The 25,161-nt window shown below is 38.1% G+C and overlaps 1 protein-coding gene across 4 annotated transcripts in view; it reads right to left on the bottom strand.

The window, feature by feature from the left end:
- UBR1 (ubiquitin protein ligase E3 component n-recognin 1) overlaps positions 1 to 23,597 on the bottom strand; it is a 58,197-nt gene extending 34,600 nt beyond the window's left edge. Inside the window, exons 1-16 of one of the 4 annotated variants that reach the window (XM_068193386.1) lie at positions 23,362 to 23,597; positions 13,910 to 14,166; positions 11,747 to 11,825; positions 10,307 to 10,417; positions 8,842 to 8,972; positions 7,703 to 7,844; positions 7,112 to 7,174; positions 6,686 to 6,809; positions 4,889 to 4,996; positions 4,327 to 4,415; positions 3,407 to 3,505; positions 2,581 to 2,738; positions 1,837 to 1,936; positions 1,458 to 1,586; positions 1,064 to 1,244; positions 127 to 188 (exon numbers count right to left, since the gene is read on the bottom strand). In XM_068193386.1, coding sequence (XP_068049487.1) covers positions 127 to 188; positions 1,064 to 1,244; positions 1,458 to 1,586; positions 1,837 to 1,936; positions 2,581 to 2,738; positions 3,407 to 3,505; positions 4,327 to 4,415; positions 4,889 to 4,996; positions 6,686 to 6,809; positions 7,112 to 7,174; positions 7,703 to 7,844; positions 8,842 to 8,972; positions 10,307 to 10,417; positions 11,747 to 11,825; positions 13,910 to 14,166; positions 23,362 to 23,442 — 1,914 coding nt within the window. In that variant the 5' untranslated portion in view covers positions 23,443 to 23,597. The remainder of the gene's footprint in view (positions 1 to 126; positions 189 to 1,063; positions 1,245 to 1,457; positions 1,587 to 1,836; positions 1,937 to 2,580; positions 2,739 to 3,406; positions 3,506 to 4,326; positions 4,416 to 4,888; positions 4,997 to 6,685; positions 6,810 to 7,111; positions 7,175 to 7,702; positions 7,845 to 8,841; positions 8,973 to 10,306; positions 10,418 to 11,746; positions 11,826 to 13,909; positions 14,167 to 23,361) is intronic. The other 3 variants (XM_068193385.1, XM_068193384.1, XM_068193383.1) reach the window with 3 other exon arrangements.
- Positions 23,598 to 25,161: the final 1,564 nt, after the last annotated feature.

The following is a 25,161-nucleotide window of genomic DNA, read 5'->3' as shown; positions in this document are numbered from 1 at the left end:
AAAGATATATTGACAGCTGGAAAATAACTTGTATGTGTGCCAGGAAGGTTAGAGGATATAGCCTGAGGCTTTTTTCTTTCCAGAGTATAAATCACAAAAGCATTTGGGAAAAAAATAGTATCTTACAGGAGAAACAAACTCATGCAATCTTGAGATGGCTCCAGTCTTGCTTAATCGTACATGAAGACCTACAAAACCAAGGAAGAAAAATCAGAAAATAAATCTAAATTAGTGAAGGTTCTCCAACTTCTTCTAAATGTTAGCCTAAATTATCTACAATTCAAAGAATTTAAAAAAAAAAGTCCAAGTTTGTTTAGGAAAGACTCCATACTTTCCTTTTTTTAAGAGAAGATCTATTACATTATCACAAAAGTTCTTACTAGTCTTAAAATCCAATATTTTATTAATATATTTACACTAAATGAATGAATACACACCATCTAAATTGAAATGCTATGTAACAAATAAATTTGTTTCACATTTAAATCATACATCAGTAGTCAATGAATTTCAAAACTACAAGGCTTAACAGATGGTATCTTGGTATCAAATGACGTGATAAAGAATCTACAGCTTAATAACAGCATATGATTTCATTTGTATTCTACAGAAAGCAGCGATTGTATTCTGGCTGGAAGCCTGTCCTGGCATTGTGCAGAATATGTCTTTCAGGAGGAGCATTTTAACCATCCTAAGATACATATGGCTGTAAACTAAATCCAAGATACACTGATCATGGACATTCATTTAAATAAAGGAGACAGAAACGGAACCAGAAACACTTCAGAGAAAACTAAGGACCTCATTAAAAGAGGAAAATTTTTCCTTCTTTACTGACTTTGCTGTCTTCCATTTAAAAAGACATCCTCCAACCTCCATGTTGTTTTGAGAAAAACTTTCCCTTAGTGGGACATATGGGGAACTCGTCTTCCTGATCATGAGAATGTCAGAAAGTCAGAGAGCACCTCATCTGTGAAGCACTTAATCCAAATGTTTTCTGAAGTAAAGAAATAGAGATTGATAACAAGCATGGTTTAAACAGCAATCAAAACACATCACTTACCAGCAAGAGTCCTAGACAGTGGCAAATGTATGCTGACAGGATCTGCAGACACTCTGTAAGGTCTGCTCTCCAGGGTATGGCCACATAAGTGAAATACTGTCTTCTCCCGAGAGCGGCCATTTGTGCTGCACCTCATCACAGCTCTATGACATTCTCTGTAGGACCTGAGCAGCAGCTCTTCCTGGAATTTAAAATGCATGTAACATTAAAAAAAAAATCATACAGTCCTTCCTTTCTCTTTGTCACACCCAGATTAATTCTTTCAGACCAATTGTTTTTGTGGGGAACTACACTGAACAATTGTGAGCTTTTGTAAAAGCTGCTATTTCAAAAGCTGTCAGGAAGATTCATGAAAGGCATGCATGCAAGAATCCCAGAAAATTTATAGGCTTACATCACAGGCACACCACTCCTGGAACATCAAAAGAATGTTCTTGAGCTGCATCTGAATGGCAATAGCTGCTTCCCAGTCAGGGTCCACCTCAATGTGCTGACCAATCTGTCTTTTTATCTCCTCCATTCCCTGAAATGGAAATCCCATAAAATACTCTGTCTAAATCAGTGATCACAAGCTTAACACAACAGAAAATTCCACAGTCAAAAGGTAAAACACATGTAACTAAATCTGATGAGTATTACTTGTATAAACAGGGACTGAAGAATTGAACACTGTAATTGCATGTTTACATCCATTATAATATTAGGGGGAAAAAGAGGAGTCGTAATCTCTTTACAACAGAATATTAGAAAGAAACTATTTAAGTGTATTGTACCTGCATGCAAGTTAGAATCCTTAGGAAAGAAACAAATCCTTCTAAAAAACGCTCCCTCAGACGGTCTGTCCATACTGTAGGTTTGCTGACTAAGATATACCTGTCCCCAAAAAAAAATATTATCATACTTTGCTCAGACTTCTCTTATGCTTGTATTTCAGGAGGTCTTGAAATACAGTTGTTTTCAATTGTTTTAAAACCATCAATTACATAATTTCATCACCCTCCCCATCTTTAAGTACTCAGAAAATTTCCTCAAATACTAGAACTACTAATACCTTGGTGTGACTCCATCATTAGAAATTAATAGGGTTTTTTTAATTCCAAGGTACTTGGAGTATAATAAATGGAGTAATAAACATTATTTCTCTAAGTTCTAAGTTTATTAGAACAATTTGGTAGCAGTAAAATTAGAAAACCCTATGCAAATAAGGATTATACAGCTTTCCCAGAACAACAGCAAATGGGAGACAAATTTCCCACACTGTCTTACTGTAGATACACTTTATTAATGTAAATATTATATGCAATTAGATAACTGAAAATCAAAAAATATATTTATAGACGGTAATTTTGGTATTTTAAAAATTTAAGTTTCCACTTAAAACATTCAGATATCATGCATGTTTTTTGAGGGGTTTGGGTTTGATTTTAAAGCAGTTTTATCATCAGACTCTGAATTTAAACACCTCATCATACTACCAATGTTTTAAAGCTGCTCTAGCTTCTCAGCCTTACACTTACCTGAGGTCATATATTACTGAATACACCCGGTTCAGTTTGTCCTGGCTGTAGCCTTGGAAGTTGAACTTGTCATTTTTGTCTAGGTACTCTGGAAGCACTTCTAGGAGTGTCTCTGTAATGGTGGTGATTACATTTTGCTCTTCAATAAGATGTCGGGCCTGCAAGAACAAAGTGATATTTTTTCTTCCTGTTTTTATTAAATGTCTTCATCAAAATATTTTTCCTTTGAATACAAGCTTTCTGATTAAAAAAATCTTTTATGCATTTGCAAAGAGCCCAAGAAAAAAAAAAACTCTCACAGTATTTACTGCATAGGAACACAACTGCTAACAACTTCGTATGTTTGTTCAATTCTGACAGCATCCATATAATGGATATGCTGCTTTTTTTCTAGAAAGATCACGTAGAAAAGAATTTTTACATTAGTACTTCAGCCAAGAAACATATAACCTTTAAAATTTATAGATATACTTCCTCCCCACATTTCAACCCCACAAGAAGATATTTAACCATTTTTATCCCCTTGCCCTGTTTTTAAAGTCACATAGACAGGTAAACGTGAGCAGTAAATAGATACACAAAGTTAATGCAGAGTACAATGTGCCAGGAACTTATACTTATTTGCATTTCCTCTATGTTCTGTAATTAATTTTTCCATCAACTCAAGCTCCTGCTTTCATATTGGCCTTCACAAATCTCACAATCATTAATTCTCAACTCAGCAATGCATAAAGATTCCCTGCCAAATACAATAATCTGCCAAGGTGGCACTGCAAGCAATTCTCAGACTTATTTTACACCTCCAGCAGAGCCAGGCTGTACGTACCAGGGTAGGTACAGTGAACATCTGAACTGAGAGTGCCGTCACAGATAGAACTCTGTCATGATCATCACTGATGTATTCCTTTTGCAATGCCTTGTAATACTAGAAAAAGAGAGTATTGGGCACATTAAACAAATGTTAATAAAAACGCTTACTTTTTGTATTCACAAGAATTACATCCCAGTGTGTCTCTCCCACCTAACAGAAGCAGTTCCAACAAAAACAGCACAATATCCTCAATGCACCAAAGCAAGTCAATATGGCCCCCCACTGCCTTAATACTGAAGATAAGCACAAATTTAACTGATTTGTCAGATTGGAACCAGATTTATTTTCTCCTACAACCAATCTTCCCCTGAAAAAATATTAAGTATCTGAAAAAAATTAAATATCTGAAGAAAAAAAATAAAGACATTAAATTCTTAAAAACCAAGTCTTCCTCCTGCAGTGAACTGCATGGATAGTTGTTCAACAACTGTCTGTAAAAGACATGTACAATGGGTAACGCAAGTCTTTATTTGCTTTGTTTCAGTCCAGAGAAAATGAAAAAGTATCAATCATCTTTATCAGAATTAAAAAGTCTCACCCTAAACCAAAAAGCATTTTGTCTTATGTTTTGTATATTTCTTAATTATTGTATCAAATTTTTAAAAAGAAAGGCCAATTTCAGTTGCAGTTCATCTGGCACTTCAAAAGACACACAGAAGAATAACAATATGGCATTCAAACAAGCATATACCTACATGAGTCTAAGGAACAAACCAGTGACGTGGGAATTAATTAACTGCACTCCAATAAAGGCTGAGCCAGTTATTGAAGTTCTGCTTCTTTAAAATTCATTATTTATCCTGAAACAATTCTCAGTCTGGGGGAAATTTCATAAAGCTAGTACAAATTCATAGCATAAAAATGAAACCATTTACCTTCACAAATTCAACAGCAAAAAGTTTTTTGTATTCCATTTCCATGAAAAAACTACTGAAGATAAGTTCATGAAGAACCTTCCTCGCCCCTGCGAAGAGCCAATACAATGCATGTTACTTTGTTGTACTAAGATGCAGCTTTTTGTGGGGAAAAAAGGAATCAATTACTAAACTAGAATTAGAAATCATTAAAAGCCTTTAAATGGTTATGAAGCATAAGAACAAAGTTATTAATGATTTTTGGGTTTTGACATTTATTGGTATGTATTTAAAGCATCAAGTAATCAAGTCACTCAGTGTCAGGTTGCATTTTGTAAAAAAGATTTTTTAAGATACATAAAGTAGGACAAATTGAGGTGGCAAATATATATCCCAAATATAAATTAGCTCAGCTGTAAAAATTAAGGCTGTATAAAAACTGTAATAAAAACCATGAAGAACTGTAATTCTACACACATAGCACTTACATTTATCTATACAGCACTTACATTTATCTATACATTGCACACATGAAAAATTAATTTGACAAATCTTTAGTTTATAGCAACATGTATAAACAAACCTTTATGAAGCCTTGCATCCCATAGCATCAACTTGCTTATAAAGCAGGGTTTTTCAGATCCAGCTTCTTCCTTGAGACATATTTGACAAAAGATCTGGCGAAAGTCACCTGTAGGGATGAAACGACTCATTTGTACAAGAATGTTTCAATAATTAAATTATATGACACAGGAAAATTAGAATTACATAATTCTATGACTTAAGAAAAAAGGCACTTAAATAAGAATTACTTTTTTCTCAATTAATATACTTCCACATACCCTCTGCCTCACTAATTTCTTCCTATTATTCTTGCCTACCTAATTTAATAAACCCTGTGATGCAGAAGAGTATTTTAAAATGAAAATAATTTAGACAGCTTTGCAAAGCAGAACCACAAGAAGCCTTTACTATGCCAGCACAGAAATGCTCAGGGCTAGGCAAGTTTCTGCTGGTCACTGCCTCAGGCCTTGAAAGCCAGTCTTTTGTAGAATTTCAGAAATTCTTCTGTATTTTCTTGCACCTATCAGTAGACACAGTACTTGAAGCAGTTTTGGGGATCAACGTATTGCAGTCAACCTCGGGTTTTTAACGTTCCAAAATGAGGCCTTATGTTACTAATTTGAAAAGGAAAAGTGAAGAGTCATGAATCAAATTCCTGACAACCTGGAACTAAACATTATTAAATGCCTCTTGATCCATGTTCTACCACTTGAAACAAAACCATGAAAAGAACAGGAACCACCAGACTACACAAAGGTTCCAGCTGAGTACAGAACATCAGGCTCATAAAGCCTCTGTGTATATAATCCAGAAGGACAGGAATGTTTGACTTCAATCTTTGTACTATAAGAGTCTCCTGAAACATAGAAGTATCTGTTAACTTACCTGGATAAAAATCAAACTTTCACTAGAAACTTTGAAATAATCCACACTCAAAAAATTTGTACCAAAGAACTGTCTGAGGAATTGAGAACAGCAAGAAAATACTGTTGGCAAAATAAATACAAAAGAACAGAACACTAAAACTTGTAAAACGCAGTAAAGAATAACAAACAAGTACAGTTCTGATCTATGTATTTCAAGTAAGTATTCAGAAAAATTGAGAAGAAATTTGCTTTATTAAAGCTTACAAAGGAGCTAAAGCAGACCACCCGATTTACCTATCAAGAAGAAGGATAAGGAGTGAGTAAAGCTTAATTTGTACTGTGTGAAGAAATTTTATAATGGCTTTAGTGTGGCAGGACAAGTATGAAAAAAAAACAATAAATCAAAAGTACATTGATGCAGAAATCTTTAAAACCATAAGCAGCATCAAACACCAGCACAATGCTTGAAAGCTTCAAATAGACTTTCCACTACTGGAAATTTTTTTAAGTTAAGATTTTAATGTGCTTGTTTTATTGACACTTTCTAATGAAACTATCTATCAAATCTGAAGCAGAAATAGATGTAAGCAGAGGATGTATGTTTCCATTGACAGAGATGCTCTGTGGCTTTCCACCAGCACTGAGGAGGGAAGCTTTTAAGTAAAGGAATCATACACTGAGTGTGTGTGATGCTAAAAGTGAGAATAATAAAACTTTGAGATAGTGCTCCATCAGGGAAACAAACACATTTATTTCAACAAGAAGGAACAGAAAAGTACTGCTACTCATAACCTTGATAACAGATATCATCACCCATGCTACTGCACTGTTAATTTTCTAATTAGAAAGACCATCAAAGTATTTTAATTAAGGGAGTATCATATATAACACTGCTTAATTCATTCAAATACTGGCATGGCCTTATTACAACAAAACCCAGTAATGCTTACTTGAATAGCTCATGAGTTTGTTCAGCCAAGAACCAAGGCGCAAGGCAAACTTCTGGTGTGCCATAACATCAGCATGCAGAACCTCCACGTGAAGAGGTCGTTGAGAAACATTTTCAGAATGCCTCTAGGAGTCAGGTAAATATTAGTACATATAAAATAAAACAACATTTATTTCATTACTTATTTTCACTACCCACCATCTCTCCCAAGCAAAACAACGAAAACAGTTTAATGATTTATTTCTGAAGATATCTATCTGTCTCAAATGTGGTGGTGTAAATTCAATTCCAAAAACTTCACAGGCAAGTTATAAAACCATGGAAGTACTAAGCTAAAGACTGTATGGCAGTCAAATAAATGCTCAGTGTTAATACTAATTAGGTTGGTATGGGGTGTTTTTTTATCAAAATTACTTTAGGAAGTTACCTTAATTTCTTCTTTTGCTTCCTGACAAGAGGCATAATGTCCTGCCTTAACAGCTCTACGACCCTGTTTAAGAAAATACTGAGCATGAGACCAATATAAAGCAAACCTAAAACATCACAAGTCTGATCCTTGCTATGTTTTTTATACACAATAGATAAAAAAAGGCCAAACATCACTCAGAGTGCTATTAAACACCAAGAAGCATATAAAAATTAACATAATTGTCTGCAGGAAAAATGTTAACCAAATTAACAACACAACGACCAAGTAAAGTCTAGCTATCTTATTATTAAATAAGGAAAATTCATGTACACATTAAAACAGATGAAAGATTTCTGCAGAATAATTTCAATACAAACCATATCAACTTTCCTCCTGGCACAAAGTACATGAAATAGCAGAGTACAACCAGAGATATGTGCTTCCTAAACAAGTTTTCCACAACTGAAAAACAAGTGTTGACTAAGAGTTGCTCAGCCATGTGCCTTTCTTTCCTCAAGCTCCAGCAACCAGAAACAAAGATTCTATAACTGAAGTAGTAACTCTTAATGATTAGAAGGTGACCCTCTCCGATAACCCAAATGCACTAACCTCTTTATCTATGGCAGTCGTATGCAACTGGGCTTCACCAAGTTCACAGCCCAGTGCCCTTTGCAGGCTGTAGATGACATGATCATAAGAGTGGTGTTCATCATTGAAAAGGACACAGTAGTAGCTGTCTACCTTCTCTCTGCTGGGAAAAAGGTAACATATCATACAAATAAAATAAAATTGTAAATAGTGTCCTATCAAATACAGCTTAATTGATAGCTTGAGAAGAATGCCAAATGCAATAAAAATAAATGTATTCAAGTAAATCAAGCATATTCTTCATGCTAATGACACCCCCCACCATCTATGCCAGAAAAAGCTACAGAAATTATGTTTCAAGTACAAAAGAGAAACTTTGAAGTAACCGGATATTCTAACTTCCTTTCTCTAATGTTTTATGAACCCATTTGTTTTTTAATGTGGTACACAGCCTTTTTCCATTTTCACAGAATCATGGAATGGTTTGAGTTGGAGGGGACGTTCGAAGTTAATCTATTCCAGCAATGAGCAGTGACATCTTCAACTAGATCAGGTTGCTCAGAGCCCCATCCAGCATGACCTTGAATGTGTCCAGGGATGGTGCATCCACCAACCCTCTGGTTGCTGTTTCCACTGTTTCACTGCCCTCATTGTAAAAAAATTCCTTCTTGTATTTATTCTAAATCTACCATCCTTGAGTTTCAAACCATTAGCCCTTGTCCTCTTGCAACAGACCTTGCTAAAAGGTTCATCCACATCTTTCTCTTAAGCACTGTGGAAAGCATCCTTGAAAATCTGCCAGCTCAGTTCTGCTCCCCTGCCCCTTAGCACCCCATCAGTGTCTCCCAAGACAGTCAATGGTACCTGCTGGGTCTCTCCACTCCTGACATTTCCTCCCCTGTGCACTAAGACCTGCCATTTCACTGTAGATCAGGCTGGCTCAGGAACACCTCCCTTCAGTGACTGATGGAGGACAGTCACACACTACTTTTCCCAGAAAGTGTCAAAAGCTTTTCTCAACATAACTCTACGTCAAATATGCCACAGTGCTGTTTACAGGGATTTCAGCACTAATGTCTGCATGAGTGCAAGACTATTTCAGGCAACATTATAATCCAAACTGCTAATGAATTGAAAAGAAAGTCGGAAATACTCCCTACCTAATGGTGAGCTCCACAGGCAGTTCCTTCTCTTCCTCCCAGATAAGCATATCTACGATGTATCTTATCACAGAGGGAAACACTCTCCTAGAATGCTCCATAATTTCTTCATTCAACTGACATTCAGAATTCTGTAAAACATGAGATAATATTAATATGGAAAATAACCTAAAAAAATTAAAAGGGGGTTGGTAGAGTACCTTATTAATATAACAGGAAATTATACTATAATAAGTATACATATACTGTAAATTACATATACATACTTGTACTATAATCAGGAAATCATCTTTTTCACAATTTTCAAGCAAATTAACCTCACCTAATTTCTTCTTTTCAAAGTTATTTCACCCCAAGGGCTCTCAGTAGTATTCCAACAGTTTCATATACTTTTCTTTACACATCCATGTTTTATCTAGGCCTAGACTATGAAAGGCCTCATCAAATGTGATAGCTTCACTTTTTTTTAAACTTGCATTCAAAAAAGCTGTTTAATAGCTTACTGCATTCCCATAGATATTAAAAGTTTGCAGTGCAGATCAAGTAACAAGCTCCAGCTGGTAAATAAATTACTTGTTATTGCAGCTTCAACTATTTTTATCTCTGAAATCCATTAATTTTCTTCAAAAAGAAGGATGAAAAAGTGAAGGAAAACTTTGTCTCATTTTTCTGTAGGGCCAGTGCTTTTTATTCCTTTACCATTTTGACATTTTGACTATAAATAACAGTATGTTTGCTACAAAACCATCAGGGATTTGGGGTCTGCTTGCAATGACAAATGCTGAGGTTTTTCATCCTGATTATCTCAGAATGAAGGACTCTGAAAAAAACCCAAATTTTACCTGAAGCAGCTGATTTGCCCACATTCTCTTTAAGAATTCCTTGTAAGATGGCATCTTTTTTGTTAATATGCTCCTTTATGAGGTACAATAACCATGAGATATTCTAGCATAAAAGGTCAGTTTCAAGGCACAGAATTTTTTTTCTGTCATAGTGACAGATCACACACCAGAAGTAACTGACAAATGCAATTGTTCAGTAATGCAGTAATGTAGAAAACAGAAAATATTAAAATCAAACTTCTAAACATTTGCTAACCTCTGGGAAACCAATTACTTGTAAATAAGAACTAATATACTTAGCAAAGAACAAGAGATTGCAATTTTAATTCCTCAGTTATTATTTACAGATTAATTCCAAATGAAAGACTCAAGTGCACAAGTCAGGTAGATGAAACTGTCTCCAAACAAAAAGCAAAAAACCCAAAGGATGTCTAAAGGATGTTTGATCCCAAACGCCTTGACCAAGGAAATCCTGGTTCAACTTGACTGAACCTGTTACATGAGTTATACAATACATATACATTCATATATAGGAATAAGCGCTTTTTAAAAGAAAAAGGTAACATTTACCTTCTTATTTTACCTTTAATTATTTTTTATTTCATTTTAAGCAATATTCTTACTTCTTTTGGAGAACTTGATGCTCCAGGCTCATGTTTAGTACACAGTGGTCCAGCCTTCCATGCCTCTGTATCCCCACAGTCACAAAATCCACCTCCAGTGGAGCTATGCATCTGGAAGAACCATGTATTTCAGTCATGAAATATGCCCACAAAAGGCAAGAGGAAAATAGCATAGTGAATTATTTAAATCAAACACAAATATAAACACCTACTGAAAAACAGAAGAGTCACTGCATAACCAATGGACTTACCACAGCTTTTTTTAGATAAAAGGAAACTTACCAGAGGAGAAAGGGGGTAAAAGATAAACTTTTTGAGCAGAAAATAAAGATAGAAATAGAGTTGCTGCTACAGAAAGGTATGCAAGTCGTAAATAAATTTAACTTGAAAGTAAGTGAAAAAGCCTATGACTGATGAGTGTTTCATGAATGCCAAAATATTTCTGGGTTTATTCACAAAATAATAGCAAAGCTTTCCAATGCCTCCTTTAAAATTACTTCATCAAGTTAGAAAATAGTATTAAAACAATGTGCATATTAAACAGACATTTACTAGTACTTCTACTTCTAACCAAAGAAAAGATTACATGATCAGCATCTAGATACATTTTTATACCTTTAACTTTGCATTGCACTTTCAGAAGAGTACAAATTCCGAGCCTCCATTTTGGCAAAAAGTTCAGACAAAACTCAGGCAAAAACAATTATGCTTAGCTTCCTCCAAATCCCCAATCTTGTAATAATTCTAAAAAAAAATCTCTGACCCAGTAAAAACACATTCGAAAATCTGTTATTTACCTGAAACATTTTTAAATAATCTGATCTAATTAGATGTGCTTTGAGCAGGAGGCTGGACTAGGTGACCTCCTTAGGTTCCTTCCAAAATAAATTATTCTGTGAATCTATAAAGAGCACATCCTGTATTCTTTAGGTGAAAATGCTACAAATCTGCTCCCATATGACTACCTATTTCCATAGCTGATGTTCTGCCTGAAGAATTTACTGAAAAACAGGGAAATGACAACAGCTTCTCAGCCCAGCTGTGGTTCCAAAGCGCTCTGTAATCATTATTGCCTGTTTTCCCTGGGTTTTCACCTTACTTATATCCCAACAGAATTGACTAGGACTGAGGACACAACTGCCATTTACAGTCACAGCTCTTTGCTCTGATCTACACTTGCATGAAATTGCCAAAGAGAAGAACACTTCATGCAGTAATAAATTCCTTTCTCTTTTGTTTCTTCAATTAGTAAATTGCTGTTCTTAGAAGAAGCTTTACATAGCTAGAAACACAAGAGAGAGAGCGATTAGGTAATTCATAAATCCCAGAATTTATTTTTTCAATAATAAAATTACTAATGGTTTATATGCAGTTTATTATAGCCTCAAAAGAACTTCTCTAAAGCTACAAGTACCATTTGTCAAAATAAGATTTTCCTACCTTGTACCGGTGGTTCTTGTGAATGCTATTCTGGAAGCAGTCGATACAGAGCACACAAGTCGGATCAACTGCACAGTCTCTGCAACAAAAATGGTAAGTGGAAAACTTTCTAAAACAAACACTTGAAATTTTCATGCACAAAAGAATACGTTGCTCTGAACAAAAAGAAAAGTTGAGATTAACAACAGATTCAAATTATAAAAACATTGACTTTCATCATCTTTCTGTGACATGGAGCAACCGGTCTTGTTAAATTTGAACCATGTAGTCAAATCTGCTATGTCAAATTCTGTCAAAAACATGCTCAATTTCCACTTTCAAAACTTGCTTAGCAAAACTTTTTCTGGTTTTGCTAAGAATAAGCAGCTAGGAAAACCAGTGAGGACTCTGAATTAACCTTTATTATTGTTTCCAACATCAGTCAGTAGTCAGTTTGCTCATTAAATTTTTGCTACACTTCTACTAGGTTATGTTTCTAACTTTTAAAACAGAAATTAAAATCTGAAAAGAATTTCTTACTAAATAAGCTAGGAATATATACTTTGAAATGTAACTTGAAATGTTTCACTCACGCATTTATATACTTGAAAATAGGGAATTACACTCATGGACAATCTAATTCCATTTTATTCTATGTTTCACATACATACTTTTATACATTGCCTTTTTCCTTAAAACATGGCCACTTTTTTCTTTAAATGCTGTTTTATTCTATGCAAAATGTAGATGACAGATGCTAAATGACAACATATCAATTTTTTTACTCTATACCATTGTTCAACATTTAGTTCAAACTTCTTGTACAACTAAAATACCATGGTAATTCTGATTACAGAATTAACTACCTTCCAAACCTTGAGATTATAATAATCATTACTTTCATTTAATACTTCAGTAATACTCACTTATTACCATAAATCTACTGAAAGATGAATCAAAGAAAAAAGAAGACAGAAGTGCCTGCTAGATTTGAAATTCAAGTCATTCAGATTATCTTTTATTTTTAGCATTTTAGAAGCCTAAAGCAAACAGATACCTAGCTTCAGTTGCAGTAGTACAATACAGCACCTTGTTTAAATACCACCAGATTTTTGAAAGACTGCAATTCAAAAGAAAAAAAAAAATAAGAAAGAGACTAACTCAGACATTTAGCTTTGTCTTTTTGCCTGCTATCATACATGAACTCTGGAGAGGCAGGAAGAGAATTGTTCCTGTTCTAGCAGCACTAAACAGCCTTGTCCTGCTTTTTCCTTTGTACAGCTGTCCCACTCGCTATACACTTTCTAGTACACACAGCAGGACTTCTTCAAAGACCATTCCCCTTTCAAACACACCACCTGATTCCCAGAAAAGGCTGAAGAGTATGTGATTGATTAAAACTTTACAGTGAAATTCATAAACAAAGTTTATAGAGAGCTTTTATTTTGACACTTCCTAAACTTTAAGGGATGGATTTTTTACTGATAATACTTTTCATCCTTAATAATATCCTCTTAGTATTTCTAATTAACTTTTCTAAGCTTTTAAAATAAACTGCAAATTAGAATAAACTATGGCAATAACATTGTATTAATGCTAATCAATTGCTAGAACTGTTGCAATCTTTACATTCACCACAAAAACTGCTAGCTTTTTAATATTAACATATTTTATTCATTATACTAATTAATGTATTTGTATAAATAGGAATTAATAAAATTAATTCTATCAAATCAATGAGATATCACCTTTAATATACTGCAGGATGAGAAAAAAAGGTGAAAAATGACCATTGGTCCCACAGCTATTGCCAAAGCAAAGGACTGATGATGCTCAGAAATGCTGGACTCTGTTTCAGACTTTGAAAGGGTGAGTACTGTATCCCTCAATTCAGGTACAGACTCTATATTCATACCCTATAATCCAACACTTTTAACCAACAGCTTTCAGTACTTTTAGTAACCTTTCTATTTCCTTTCCCATTTCTCTGCTGAGCCTTCTTCTCATATGCAATTTTCCTCACTCTAAAGTGATTTGAAATGGGAAACAAATGCCAGCATCAGTTAAGCAAAGAAGTACCATGACACAAGCAATGACTAGTTAGCAGCACAACTGATTTTATTCAAGCACTTTGCTGCATTATTTCAGACAGGAACATGGATGACAACACACCATCATCCTTACCTGCAAGAGTATGTTGTCTCCCCTCCTTTGAACACCTTTCCACACAGTTGGGAGGTTCCACTCTGCTGTAGTTTCTCCAGGAATATATCTGGGTCCTCCCCAAACAAATAACATTCCAGGGGGTATAATATTGCTGCCTGGACCATTTCTTCTTGTTTCTCAGCCAAGGGGTCCATTTCAGCTGAGTAAATATTTGGCACATGTTTTGCCAAGCACTGTAAAAATGTAGCCTGGAAGTCGAATCTTTCATCACACCACTGCAACAAAAAGTACACCCACGGATAAACAAATAAGTAAATATAAAGAAAAATAGGATTACATACTTCTACTGTGAATTCAGAATGCTTCCCTACATCAGAAGTCAGTTCTTTGAGCAATAAAATCCAAGAAACCATGGATTTCCAGTGATTTCTCTGCCATTTTCCACCACAGTAATCTCTGTTCCTTTGAAGTCTTCTACTAAAATACTCAAAGGCAAGAGCTGGCAAGTATTATGTTACTGTAGAGAAACCCATGCACTAATTAATTTTCAACTACACTCTTCCCCACGGGCCAAACAATACACAAAGTTTGATGTCTGTTCAGCTGCTGACAAGTGGAAAGAGCTGCCACAGCTGGGAAAAGTTTGGGATTCATTCCTTTGCCTGCTGATAGTCAAAAAGCATATACCAACTTAATGGTCTTCTGAAAGCCTTGTTGAACTGGTCATCAGAGATCAATAGCTGCTGAGGTAGAAAGAAGCCCAAATGATCATACAAGCTTATTGTCATTGGGAAACCAGGCTAAAATGCAATTTCTTTTTTGTAAGACAGTTAATGAAAGTGTTTTGTGTTTTGACTTGAGGTTCTTAGTCCATAACTTCACTTCCAACTTCTTTAGTTCTCCAAACAGATCTCTTCAATTGTCCTATTTCTGTCCTTCAAGTCCGAATAGTCTTTCTTTCATATTATTCCCATGATTTAGAAATAACTTCTGGTTTTTCCCATTGCAAATCAGATAAGGCTCTTAAAGACAACATCCTTTCAAACACAACCTTGGTTAAAATCCAAATATCATAGAATATCCTAAGTTGGAAGGGATCACTAAGTCCAAAACAGGACAGCCCCAAGAACCACACCACGTGCCTAATAGCATTGTCCAAATGCTTCTTGAACTCTGCCAAGCCTGGAGCTACAACCACTTCTCCAAGAAGCCTGTTCCAGTGCTCAACACCCTTTGGGGAAAAACCTTTTCCTGATATCCAACTCAAATCTCTCCTGATGCAATCCCACGCTGCTCCCTCAGGTCTTCTCACTGGTCACCACAGAGAAGAGATCAGTGTCTGCCCCTCCTCCTCCCCACACAAGGAAGTAGCAGACTGCAGTGAGGTCTCCCCTCAATCTCCTCCAGGCTGAACAGACCAAGTGACGCCAGCTGCCCTTCACACAGCTTCCCCTTCTAGGCCCTTTGCCATCCTTGCTGCCCTCCAATAGGCCTGTATCTTCTTACACCGTGGGGCCCAAAACTGCACAAAAGATTCAAGATGAGTGCAATAAAAAAAAGCATATGTAATTTCAGAAATCGCTCTAAAGGGAATATTCTCCAGGCCAGCAAGTAGGGAATGAACAAAGCAACCACCAAAGGGCTCAGACCGAAAGAAAGCTCAAAGAAGTAGACTATTTAACTTTTTATGTGAAAACCAAAAAATCCTCAATCCATTTTTTTTTTTTTTTTGGCCATTAATCTTCCTCAGCATTATCCTTAGGTAGCCCATTACTTCATTAATCATGGTGAAAATGCATGGCAGAAGCTGATGGAAAAGATAAGCCATGGATAATGTGGTCAAGCAGAATAGCATATTCGCCCACAATCATATCAGAATATTCTTATTTTGTAAGTGCAGCAGCTTGATCAGTCTAATCAGATTCCTTGAATCACAAAGCATTCAAACCTATCCATTATTATCTGAAAATTAAGACCCATGCATTAATTGAAAGGAACCAGTTATTTTAACTCCAATGCTAACAAACAAATCTGGGTTTTTTTTTCAGAATTTCACCTGAGCAGTAAGCACCACTGAAATGATTAAAAGCTGTAGCATACACACTTATGCAATATATATGCAATCTGTATGCATATACATGCACTGAAATATATAGCTATGCATTTATTTTCACATATTCAGATCTGAGGAACAAAAAAAAAAAAAAAAAAAATAGTTGTCTTTTTATTTTAATTAACTTATTCAAATTTTTCAACTACCTAGTAACATTTTTATTCAATAAAAGTGATGCTTACCCAGAGCATAAAGACACTAAACTGTAAAAAATAATTAAAAATTAAATCCAAATTTATCAGATACTTGCATATTAACACTAAAAAAACCAAAAATATCACACACAGCTGATGGCTCTGAGAAAGATATTCAATTGTAAGAGGTAGCTGAAAACTGAATTACTTGATCATGTGTTTATAATTTTATGTGGCTGATTTAAGATGAGTGGAAGTGAATTATTCTTATCATAATTAAAATTCATAATTTAGTGTTTCTCCTTAACCATGTTTCCTCCTGTAACTTGTTTTTATCTTACCTATACTGCATCATGCCTTCATCAAATCCACCTCCCAGTTTGGTCACTGTGTTTTTTAAATGCGGGATGGTGGGATGTAGCCCCATGGCACGCTCTGTTCGCGGAGCACAAGACAATCCCACTCTGTCCCTTTCTATCTTAATGACCCAGGTTCCCAAGAGATGGTGCAAGTTTAGCTTCTGCACTGTTGCTCTAGAGCACATCATAGCTTCAAGAAACACAGGGCTAAGCTTCCCTGAAAATCTGCCAGAAGTGTAAAGTGGATTCTCACACAGTCAAACTCACAAGCATTTCAAGCATTCTTGTGCAAAGCTTTTAATTCTATTTAAATGTTGTTCCAAGAAGAGAGGACAGGAAGTAGGAAAGAAGAGAGAACAAGGGAAGCAAGAGAACTTTCTCAAGCAGGCTGTCTGCCTTTTGGTAAGAACACTTAAAATATATGCTCACCCTATACATCACCCAGGAAATACCCATTATACTCCTAAGAAGAACAAGAACATTATTTTTCTTATCATTGCAGAGGTTTATTACATACACTAATTCAGTAGGTGTTGCTTCCATGATTATTTTTGATCTACCTTCTAAGCACAGTTCTCTTCGAACTCTGAAGTCTTTGCAAACTAACAGCTTGCACAAGGCAATATTATAAAAAGCAGCTATACTTTAACTACACTGATTGACAAGCTGATCTTCTAGTGCAAAAGTGATTGCCTAAATTTCAAGACTATTTTTAGATCTATACATTAACCAGTGAAAAGGAATATTAATATTTATGAACATTAAACAACAAATTATGAAGCAACAGAAACTACCAGTAGCATTCCAGTTAAAAGGAATAGTAAAATACTTTGCTATGCATAGCAAAAATCTGTCAGGCATGAGAAAATACCAGCTGCCTGTCAAAGCAGCTAGAAAAAGAAGGCTTTTAAAAGTAAATATTTAAAATGCTGGGGGCATACTGATTTCAAGCAGGTGCCATTCAACATAAATACCAAATGCAAAAGGCAGCTTTAAGGCACAGAACACTTGTACAAGTTAAACAGAGATTAGCAGGACAGCATCTCAGAAAACTTTTTATTTTGATATTGTCTAACTAATTGAGGAAACATATGACATTTTAAAAGGATAAATATGCACAGGTTCTTTGATAAGTAGGCAGAATACTTAATATTTCTTTGAAAAGGAAAGTTCAAAGGATTCTTGAACTAACATTTTCATAAGGAAAGTTCAAAGGATTCTTGAACTAACATTTTCATATAAGTGTTCTGCTTTCAAAATTTTGGCTCCATTTTTCCTTATTATCTTGGTTTAAAATTACCAGTTTTCTAATGCACTGAAAATAAGATCCAACTAGAGTACAGAACACCTAGGCATTACTTTTAGTAAAAACAACAGGAAGATAAGGCAATCTATTTCAGCCTCAAACATATATACTCCACAAAGAAGGGGCTTCAAAAATAAATGCTAGAAATTAACATACTTCTTCTTCCCTGCCTTAAATCAAACTTTTTTTTTTTTAGGAGCATAAATCCTATCTCTGTAAGGGTACAGTTCAGGGAGTTAAAACAGAAACTTACGTTATTTGTTTTGTCACATTTGTAACAGGAATTATGCTGTTTCACGTTCTCCAACAAAGCACAACCAATGCTTTAGTAGAGAATCTAAGCTGTAAAAATTACCGTTTAGAACTCAAATACAAAATATCTGTTTTCTGATGCATCTGTCAGCTCATTTATATAACATGGCTAAAAAAAAAAAATCAAACCATACTACCAAACTTCAGTATCCAGTCTGCTCTAGATATCAGTAATTACACTAAAAGAAGGAAGTTGAGTTTGAAAAGTTTTTTTCCCTTGGCACAACATGGGTAACATTCAAGACTGTCTAACATTGTCCTAACAAAACATCAACTTTGACCTGAACACATAAAAGAACTTTTTGATCTCTTCAGTCATTTAACTTTGGCCCCTGAGCCAAAGCAGGGTGCCTATTCATGTCAAAAGATGCTTTAATGATGCAGGTGTTTGCCCACTTGGAACGAGACTCAAAACCAGCACAGACTACTAAAGTTTTGTCTAGAGCACAACCTGCCTCATTCCAGCAGTCACCAATGACTACCAGCTGAGCTGAACCAGAGCAAATCGGTGACCACCAGAGAAGGACAAGTAACCACCAGCACCACCTGTTACTGTTTCAGCTGCTGGACAGCTAAAACTACTGTCTTCTTCAGGGTAAACAACACACAGACCCAAGCTGCTCGACCTCTTGGAAACTGCAGGTCACTTTTAAACCACAGGCACCTCCAAAACCACAAGAGCACAGCTGTAACTCGTGGGAGTAAGCACCTGAAAGCAATCTGCTGCCCAAGGAGACAACTGGAGTCAAATCATGGCCTGTAGCTCTCTCCACCATGCGGGAGGCACCTCTCTTGCACCTCCCTACCAAGTGGACACTCCAGCCTAAATATGCTGCAAAACTAACTAGGCTCAACAGGCAAAATGGTCCGGAATTCTGGAACTAGTTTTCAAGTCTTTGAGGCATGTAATCTAATCACCTTCTCATGTTCCAATTTTTTTGGTGAAACCTGCATTTGGTAGATAGCAACATACAATTAACACTAGAGGAAGCAGAAATTTAGTACCACACAGTAAACCAAAACAATGTGCAAAATACTTATTTTGGGGGAAAAATTATTCTCCCTATAAAAATAGCAAAATCATCCTTGCAGAGTTATTTATAATATTCTGTAAGACTTTGAAATTGAATTTTGAGTTCTCACTATTCATTTGACAGATCATTTTTATTTTGTTTCTAGAGAAACAAAGGAAATACTTTTATTCTTTCTTTGATCCTTAACATCCATGCTGTGGTCTCCTACATTTGAAGGAACACAACATCCATGAAATGTCTTAGCAAGCACCAGGCTGCACTTCAAAACACGCAACTACAGAGAATATTTACAAAGAAGTAATTCATTAATGGAAGGATGGGGGGTACAGGGGGTGGAAAACAACACCTGTGGATTTTTTTTTTAATTCCATGTGTATTCACACTTACCTACTTTTTCAATTATCATCGCCACTGTACACAGTCTAATTCTGCAGTGAAGGAATGTTTAGAAAAATTCAGGTGATTCTACCCATACTTAGCACTCACTCAACATCTCTCAAACACTTTCTCTTATACAGGAATCTGTTTATCCCTAACTTCTCTACTGCTGTGACATCTAGGAGAGACTGAAACAGTTACATGCTATCAGGAATATCCACTGCCTTCTCCTAGAGCGACATACCTCCCACAACTGCAGTACTGTAGTAGGACTAGAGCAACCATATGTTGTGCGCTTTATGTGGACTCGAGCAAAGATAACAGATATCTTTACAATCAGTTTACCCCTGCACTAACAAAAGCCACAAAAATTACCAATAAATATAAGTAAACATAAAAGCTGACAGAGAAGAAAAAACTACAGCCTACCAGATGCTGTAACAATGTGAAAGCACTTCAGTAAATATATAGGGATGCAAACAGGAACTGGGCCATGCTCCAGTTACCTGCTGAAACTTCCACAGCTCCATTTCTTGGACACTGAACAAACGTACAGTAAAGACTCTTCTGCCAATACGCTGCACTGTTCTAAACACAGCAGTCTGACCGTCTACATTTCAGGGCTTAGTTACACCAAAGGATATGATGGCTTACCTAAAATGAAATTTTAAACAAATTTAGCTTAACAAAGTAAAATTATATGGACATGTCATCTGGTCTAAGCAGGTCAATTCAGTTTAGAAGACACTGCAACTCCAAATAAGAGGCCTGACTCAGATTTCACTCATTTCAAGAAATAACCTGCACGTTAGTATGAATATCGCCTCCATATTACTACCTGATTACACATCTATAGTAGCAGGCCTTCTCATACACATTTTCTCAACTATGTAACAGCACTGAACGACAAAGATCTGAAATACCTTAAAATGCACAAGAGCCTGTATCGTGCTTTACATTATGAAACCGACATTTAAAGGAAACTGTCTTTAAAGGAAATATCCCAATAATATAAGCCTTTCTCTTCCTGTACACCACTACACCACTTATATCTCACCTTTTGTTAGGAGTTCTGACCAATGGCAAAAGAAAGAACCTTTAAAAAAAAAAAAAAAAAAAAACGCTTTTCTTCACAAATATTACTGAGAAGGTACACATACCTTCAAAATTTGAAGATTCAGTGTAAATTTTAAATCCTTGAAATAGCTTAATATCAAAGCCCTGCTCCAGGTAGCAGACACAAAAGCAGGCAGGAGTCAAACCGGAATTAGTTATGAATACAAATGGATGACCAACCAAGGGCTGGATCCAGCCTGCAAAGCAGGCTTTTGTCAGGCCACCAGCAATGCCTGCTAGCCAACTACTGGACAAGCCAAGTCCAGCCCAGTAAACTCTGGATGCTGTTGGGGAAAGGAAAGAAAGTAAACTCCAGTTTAGTAGACAGGGTTTACTACTTAATCAGCATTAAATTCAGCCCACTCTCTTCCAGGGCAGCTCAGGAAGCAATACAGCCACTATGAAGAAGCAGAAGCACAGACAGGACCTGACTTCCAAGTGTTTTCAACCACAGTCATCCAACCTGAAGCGCTGCAGATAAATGCAGAGAAGACACCACTGACTTGGGCTGGGTGCAGAAGAGTTTATTACCTGACTCATCACCATCCATTCCAGAATCAGGCTGGCTCCTGCAGAGTCATTCATGTAAACTGCACCATGCACCCAGCACTCGGGGAAGGTTTGCAGCCAGATGTGGTGCTGCACTGCAGCCAATGGCACCCAAAGCCAGAGACGAACAGAGGAGCAAGAGTCTGTCTGACTGCTCAGACATTGAGACAGCTCTGACAAGTTCAGTGAGGCCGAAGCTCACCCTACTTAACCACTGCTTTCCACTCCACACGACTCTCCAATTCTAGCACCACAGTAACTTTCAGAACAGCTCTGCACCGTGAAAGCACAAGTCAGGCAGGATATATTAGTTCTACCTACTTAGTACCATCTTCAAGACAGCAATAAATTGGGTGTACTGCTTCCAGATTACAGCTGTTTCTAGTATCACTATAGCCAGGTTTGCTGTCTAACATCACAAATGCTGTCAGACACAACCTGAGTACATATCCCAAGCTCTTCTTCTCCCTTTTTATAACATACCCTCAGCCCCTACTCCCTGTCAAAATCCCTTCAGTTTGCTTGGATATATGGCAGGCAACATGGTCTGGATAGCCAACTACTTTCCTTGGAATAACGATAATTCTGGTCCAGACACTTTCAGTTGGCTGAAATCACACAAAAATTAAGACAACTTAGTGGACCAGCATCAACCCTGAGCAGCTGAGGATCTCTTCAACAACTCTCGCTTAGTTTTTCACAATACCATTATTAACTATTTCATGGATTGCTTGGGCTAACTCAGCCTCTTAAGTCCCCAGTTAATGAAAGGCTGATTGCATTGCTTTGCTGCTGATTGCCACTATTAGCCTCAGCACCACTGGCTTTATGCACAGCTCGCAAGCTTAAGAAATCGCCTGTCTTGGGCTGCAATTTTTGACACTATGCAACCAAATCATTTTTTTCCTAGTTTGAAATCAGGTTGTTCCTGAGAAAAAAAAAATCCACACATAGGCTGGTTTCAGTTACAGAAATATAACTTAAGAATTAAGTCCATGACTAAAGGGCCATTTCTAATGATTTGCAGATACAGTTCTGAGAAGGGTACGAGAAATAATGTTTGTTGGCTTAGTGCTGCCACAGGCAAGACAAGTTCCATGAGTAAACATCTTTCTATTTTTATTAGTGGTGTGTAGCATCATGTAAAAAGTAGCTATTCTACAGGCTTGCCAGCACCCAACTTATAAACACCAGCAGTCAACAGTTTCAAAACTATACTATGTGGGCAGACTGTTACAGGAAATAGAAGATAAAACGTAAAGTGCCTCATACACATCCATCTGCCTTCCCTTCTTAACTTGTCAGCTTTTGGGTTTTAAACTCCTCCTGAGAAAGTGTTTCAAACATAGTAGTCCAGTATACAAGTTTGTGGAAGAAACCACAGAAGGCACTTACATGCTACCACTAGACAGGTTCAACAACAAATTGTGTTCAATAACAAAATATTAAATCCATAGACAATTATTTTGCAGAAGGAAAAAAGAAACAAAACTTCTGCTCAACAAACAACTGTTTCCTATGTTCTTTCTAAATTATACTATTTGCAGCTCCACACACTCTGTAGAACAATAATTTGTTACTTTGCCTTTTCTGTTCCACAGCAGAGTCACCTTTAATTAAGAAAGGTAAAGGATTATGGTTAAAATGCACATACACAGTACAACGTTTAAAGGACGGCTCTGCAGCTTTCCAAAGTTTGGTCTCATTCAATTCCGTCATTAAGTGTCAACTGCAGACCCGGGGCAGGGGCTGAGAGATGCTGCGGGGGACTGAGACAAACCGTTCCCCCGCGGGCCCGTGACAGCGGCTCACCGGGCCCGGCGCACGGCTGGCTCTCCGCTGCCGGGGCAGAGGCGGCGAGCCCCGGAGCCGCAGCCAGCGCAGGCCGCCGGGAGCGGGTGCGCAGCCGCGCCTGCCGCCGGCACCGGAGCACCGGGCCGCCCGCTCCGGCCCCAGCGCCCGGGCCGCGCCGCGGCTGCTGCCACAGCCTCCCGCTGGCTTCGGCGGGTGCAGAGCGGCGCGTCCCGGCCCTCCACGGCGCCGCTCGGCAGCCGCGGAGAGCCAGCCCTGCTCGGCCGAGCGGCGGGGAGGCAGCGCGGGCAGGGCACGGGCTGCCCCCGAGGGCGGGCAAAGGGAACCGCGGGGCGCGGCGCCGGTCTGCAGCCTCACCATAGCTCGCTCCGGGGCCTGCGCGGGGGCCCGGCCGCCCGCCGCTCCCGCCGCGGGACCTCTGTCGGCTCCGTCCGCCATTTTGAGAGCGAGGGACGCGGCCGGCGGCGCCGTCACGGCCCGGAAGGAGCCGCCGCCGTCACCGGGCGCTGCGCCCGCAGCCCAGGGCCCGCCCCGCGCGCAGCCGCCGCCGCGCCGGGCCTCGGCAGCGCCTCCTGCGGGAGGCCGCAGCAAAGCCCGGCCCGGGGGCTCGCGGAGCTCGCGTTGATCGTGTGTGCTGAGCTACGCGCATGGGGTCCCTCTGCAGGCACCTGAACTGCGGCGTCTGGGTGCTCGCTGCGCGCCCTGCATTACGGAGTCACGGAGTCACGGAGTCAGTTAGGTTCGAAAAGACCTCTGAGATCATCGAGTCCAAGCTGGGACGGAACACCACCTTTTCATCCAGCCCATGGCACTGGGAGTCACGTCCAGTCTTTCCTTAAGCATCTCCAGGGACAGTGACTCCACCTCCCTGGGCAGCCCATCCCAATGTTTAATCACCCTTTCGGTGAAGAAATTCCTCCTGATGCCTAACCTAAACTTCCCGTGGTGCAGGGGACTGTGTCCCCTCACCCTATTGCTAGCAAGATAATAGCACAGATAATTTAATCTACACAGGTGCAAAGTCACACCACTTCCATGTGGCTCCCACATGGGCTAAGCAAAGGGAAAATTTTATTAACTTGGGGTAGGAGGCAACAGTAGCTCTAGGCAAATGCCTAAAGACCAAAAGATCTCCAAGATCAAAATTTTTCCCCTGCGCCTCCTTCCAAGAGCATATCATAACTGTTCTGGGTGCTTAGCAGATTTGGCAGATTTGGGCACTTAGGATTGACATGTGACAAACACGGCCTATGCATTACTGGAAGTTTTCCAGATTGTTGCAGTCCAGTTGTACAATTCCCTGTGTTTGCACCTTCCTAAGGCTGAGGAAATAGGCAAATAGCCATAGCATTGGATCTTGGGGTCCATTTCAAATGCCTGATACCTTGGATACTGGGAAGACTGCCTCCTCCCACTGTAGTCTTCCTGTTTCAAGCCTCCAAGCAGCTTTTCCACTTTCTTCAGTTATCAGTATGGATGGGATAAAGTTTACAGGTGATCTTTTCAGGTATATCCAATGATTTTTTGTACCGCACTCAGCCACAGGTACTCTCAAAGTTCTACTCTTATATCTTTAAAACATCTGAATGTAGTTCATCTGCCATAGCTACCAGTCACCTTCATATTAAGAAGTCCTGCAGACATTTTTACGTTACTGAAATCTGTCACTTAAAATCACCATCACTGAGACGGGTTTAGGCATGAGGTGTAAAAAATACGAAGTGAATTTTGCCATGAGACAATTAACAATCTCCCCTCGTTCTGTCTGTCCGTATTGCTGATGTCTACCCAATCCTTTCCAATAGCACAGCTGCCCGCTAACCAGAAGTATTGTTTGCACAACAACCAAGTTTGGACTGTAATTACTGGAGTCCTCCACCTGTTTTGGCATCAACACAAGCAATTGTTTAATCCAGCTTCCAATGTAGTCGAGCAAGAGAAGCAAGGCAGAATTCCAGGACAGCAACAAATCCAGTCAAGCAGCAGAAGGGCTGCCTGCAGCCCCCTGTGCTGCAAGGCAAGCAGCATACCTGGCTACCTCTTTTAGCTAACTCAGTGGGGGTTTGCTTTACTGTGGGACTTCTAGAACTTATGCTAATGTAAATCAACTGCTTTAATTGAACAGGACTTTCTGTTAGACTTATTTTTAAAAATTAT

The sequence above is a fragment of the Anomalospiza imberbis genome, chromosome 6, assembly GCF_031753505.1.
Source record: "Anomalospiza imberbis isolate Cuckoo-Finch-1a 21T00152 chromosome 6, ASM3175350v1, whole genome shotgun sequence".
Lineage (NCBI taxonomy): Eukaryota > Metazoa > Chordata > Aves > Passeriformes > Viduidae > Anomalospiza > Anomalospiza imberbis.
The sequence above is the reverse complement of the archived record's forward strand: the minus strand, read 5'-3'. Positions and strand labels throughout refer to the sequence as shown.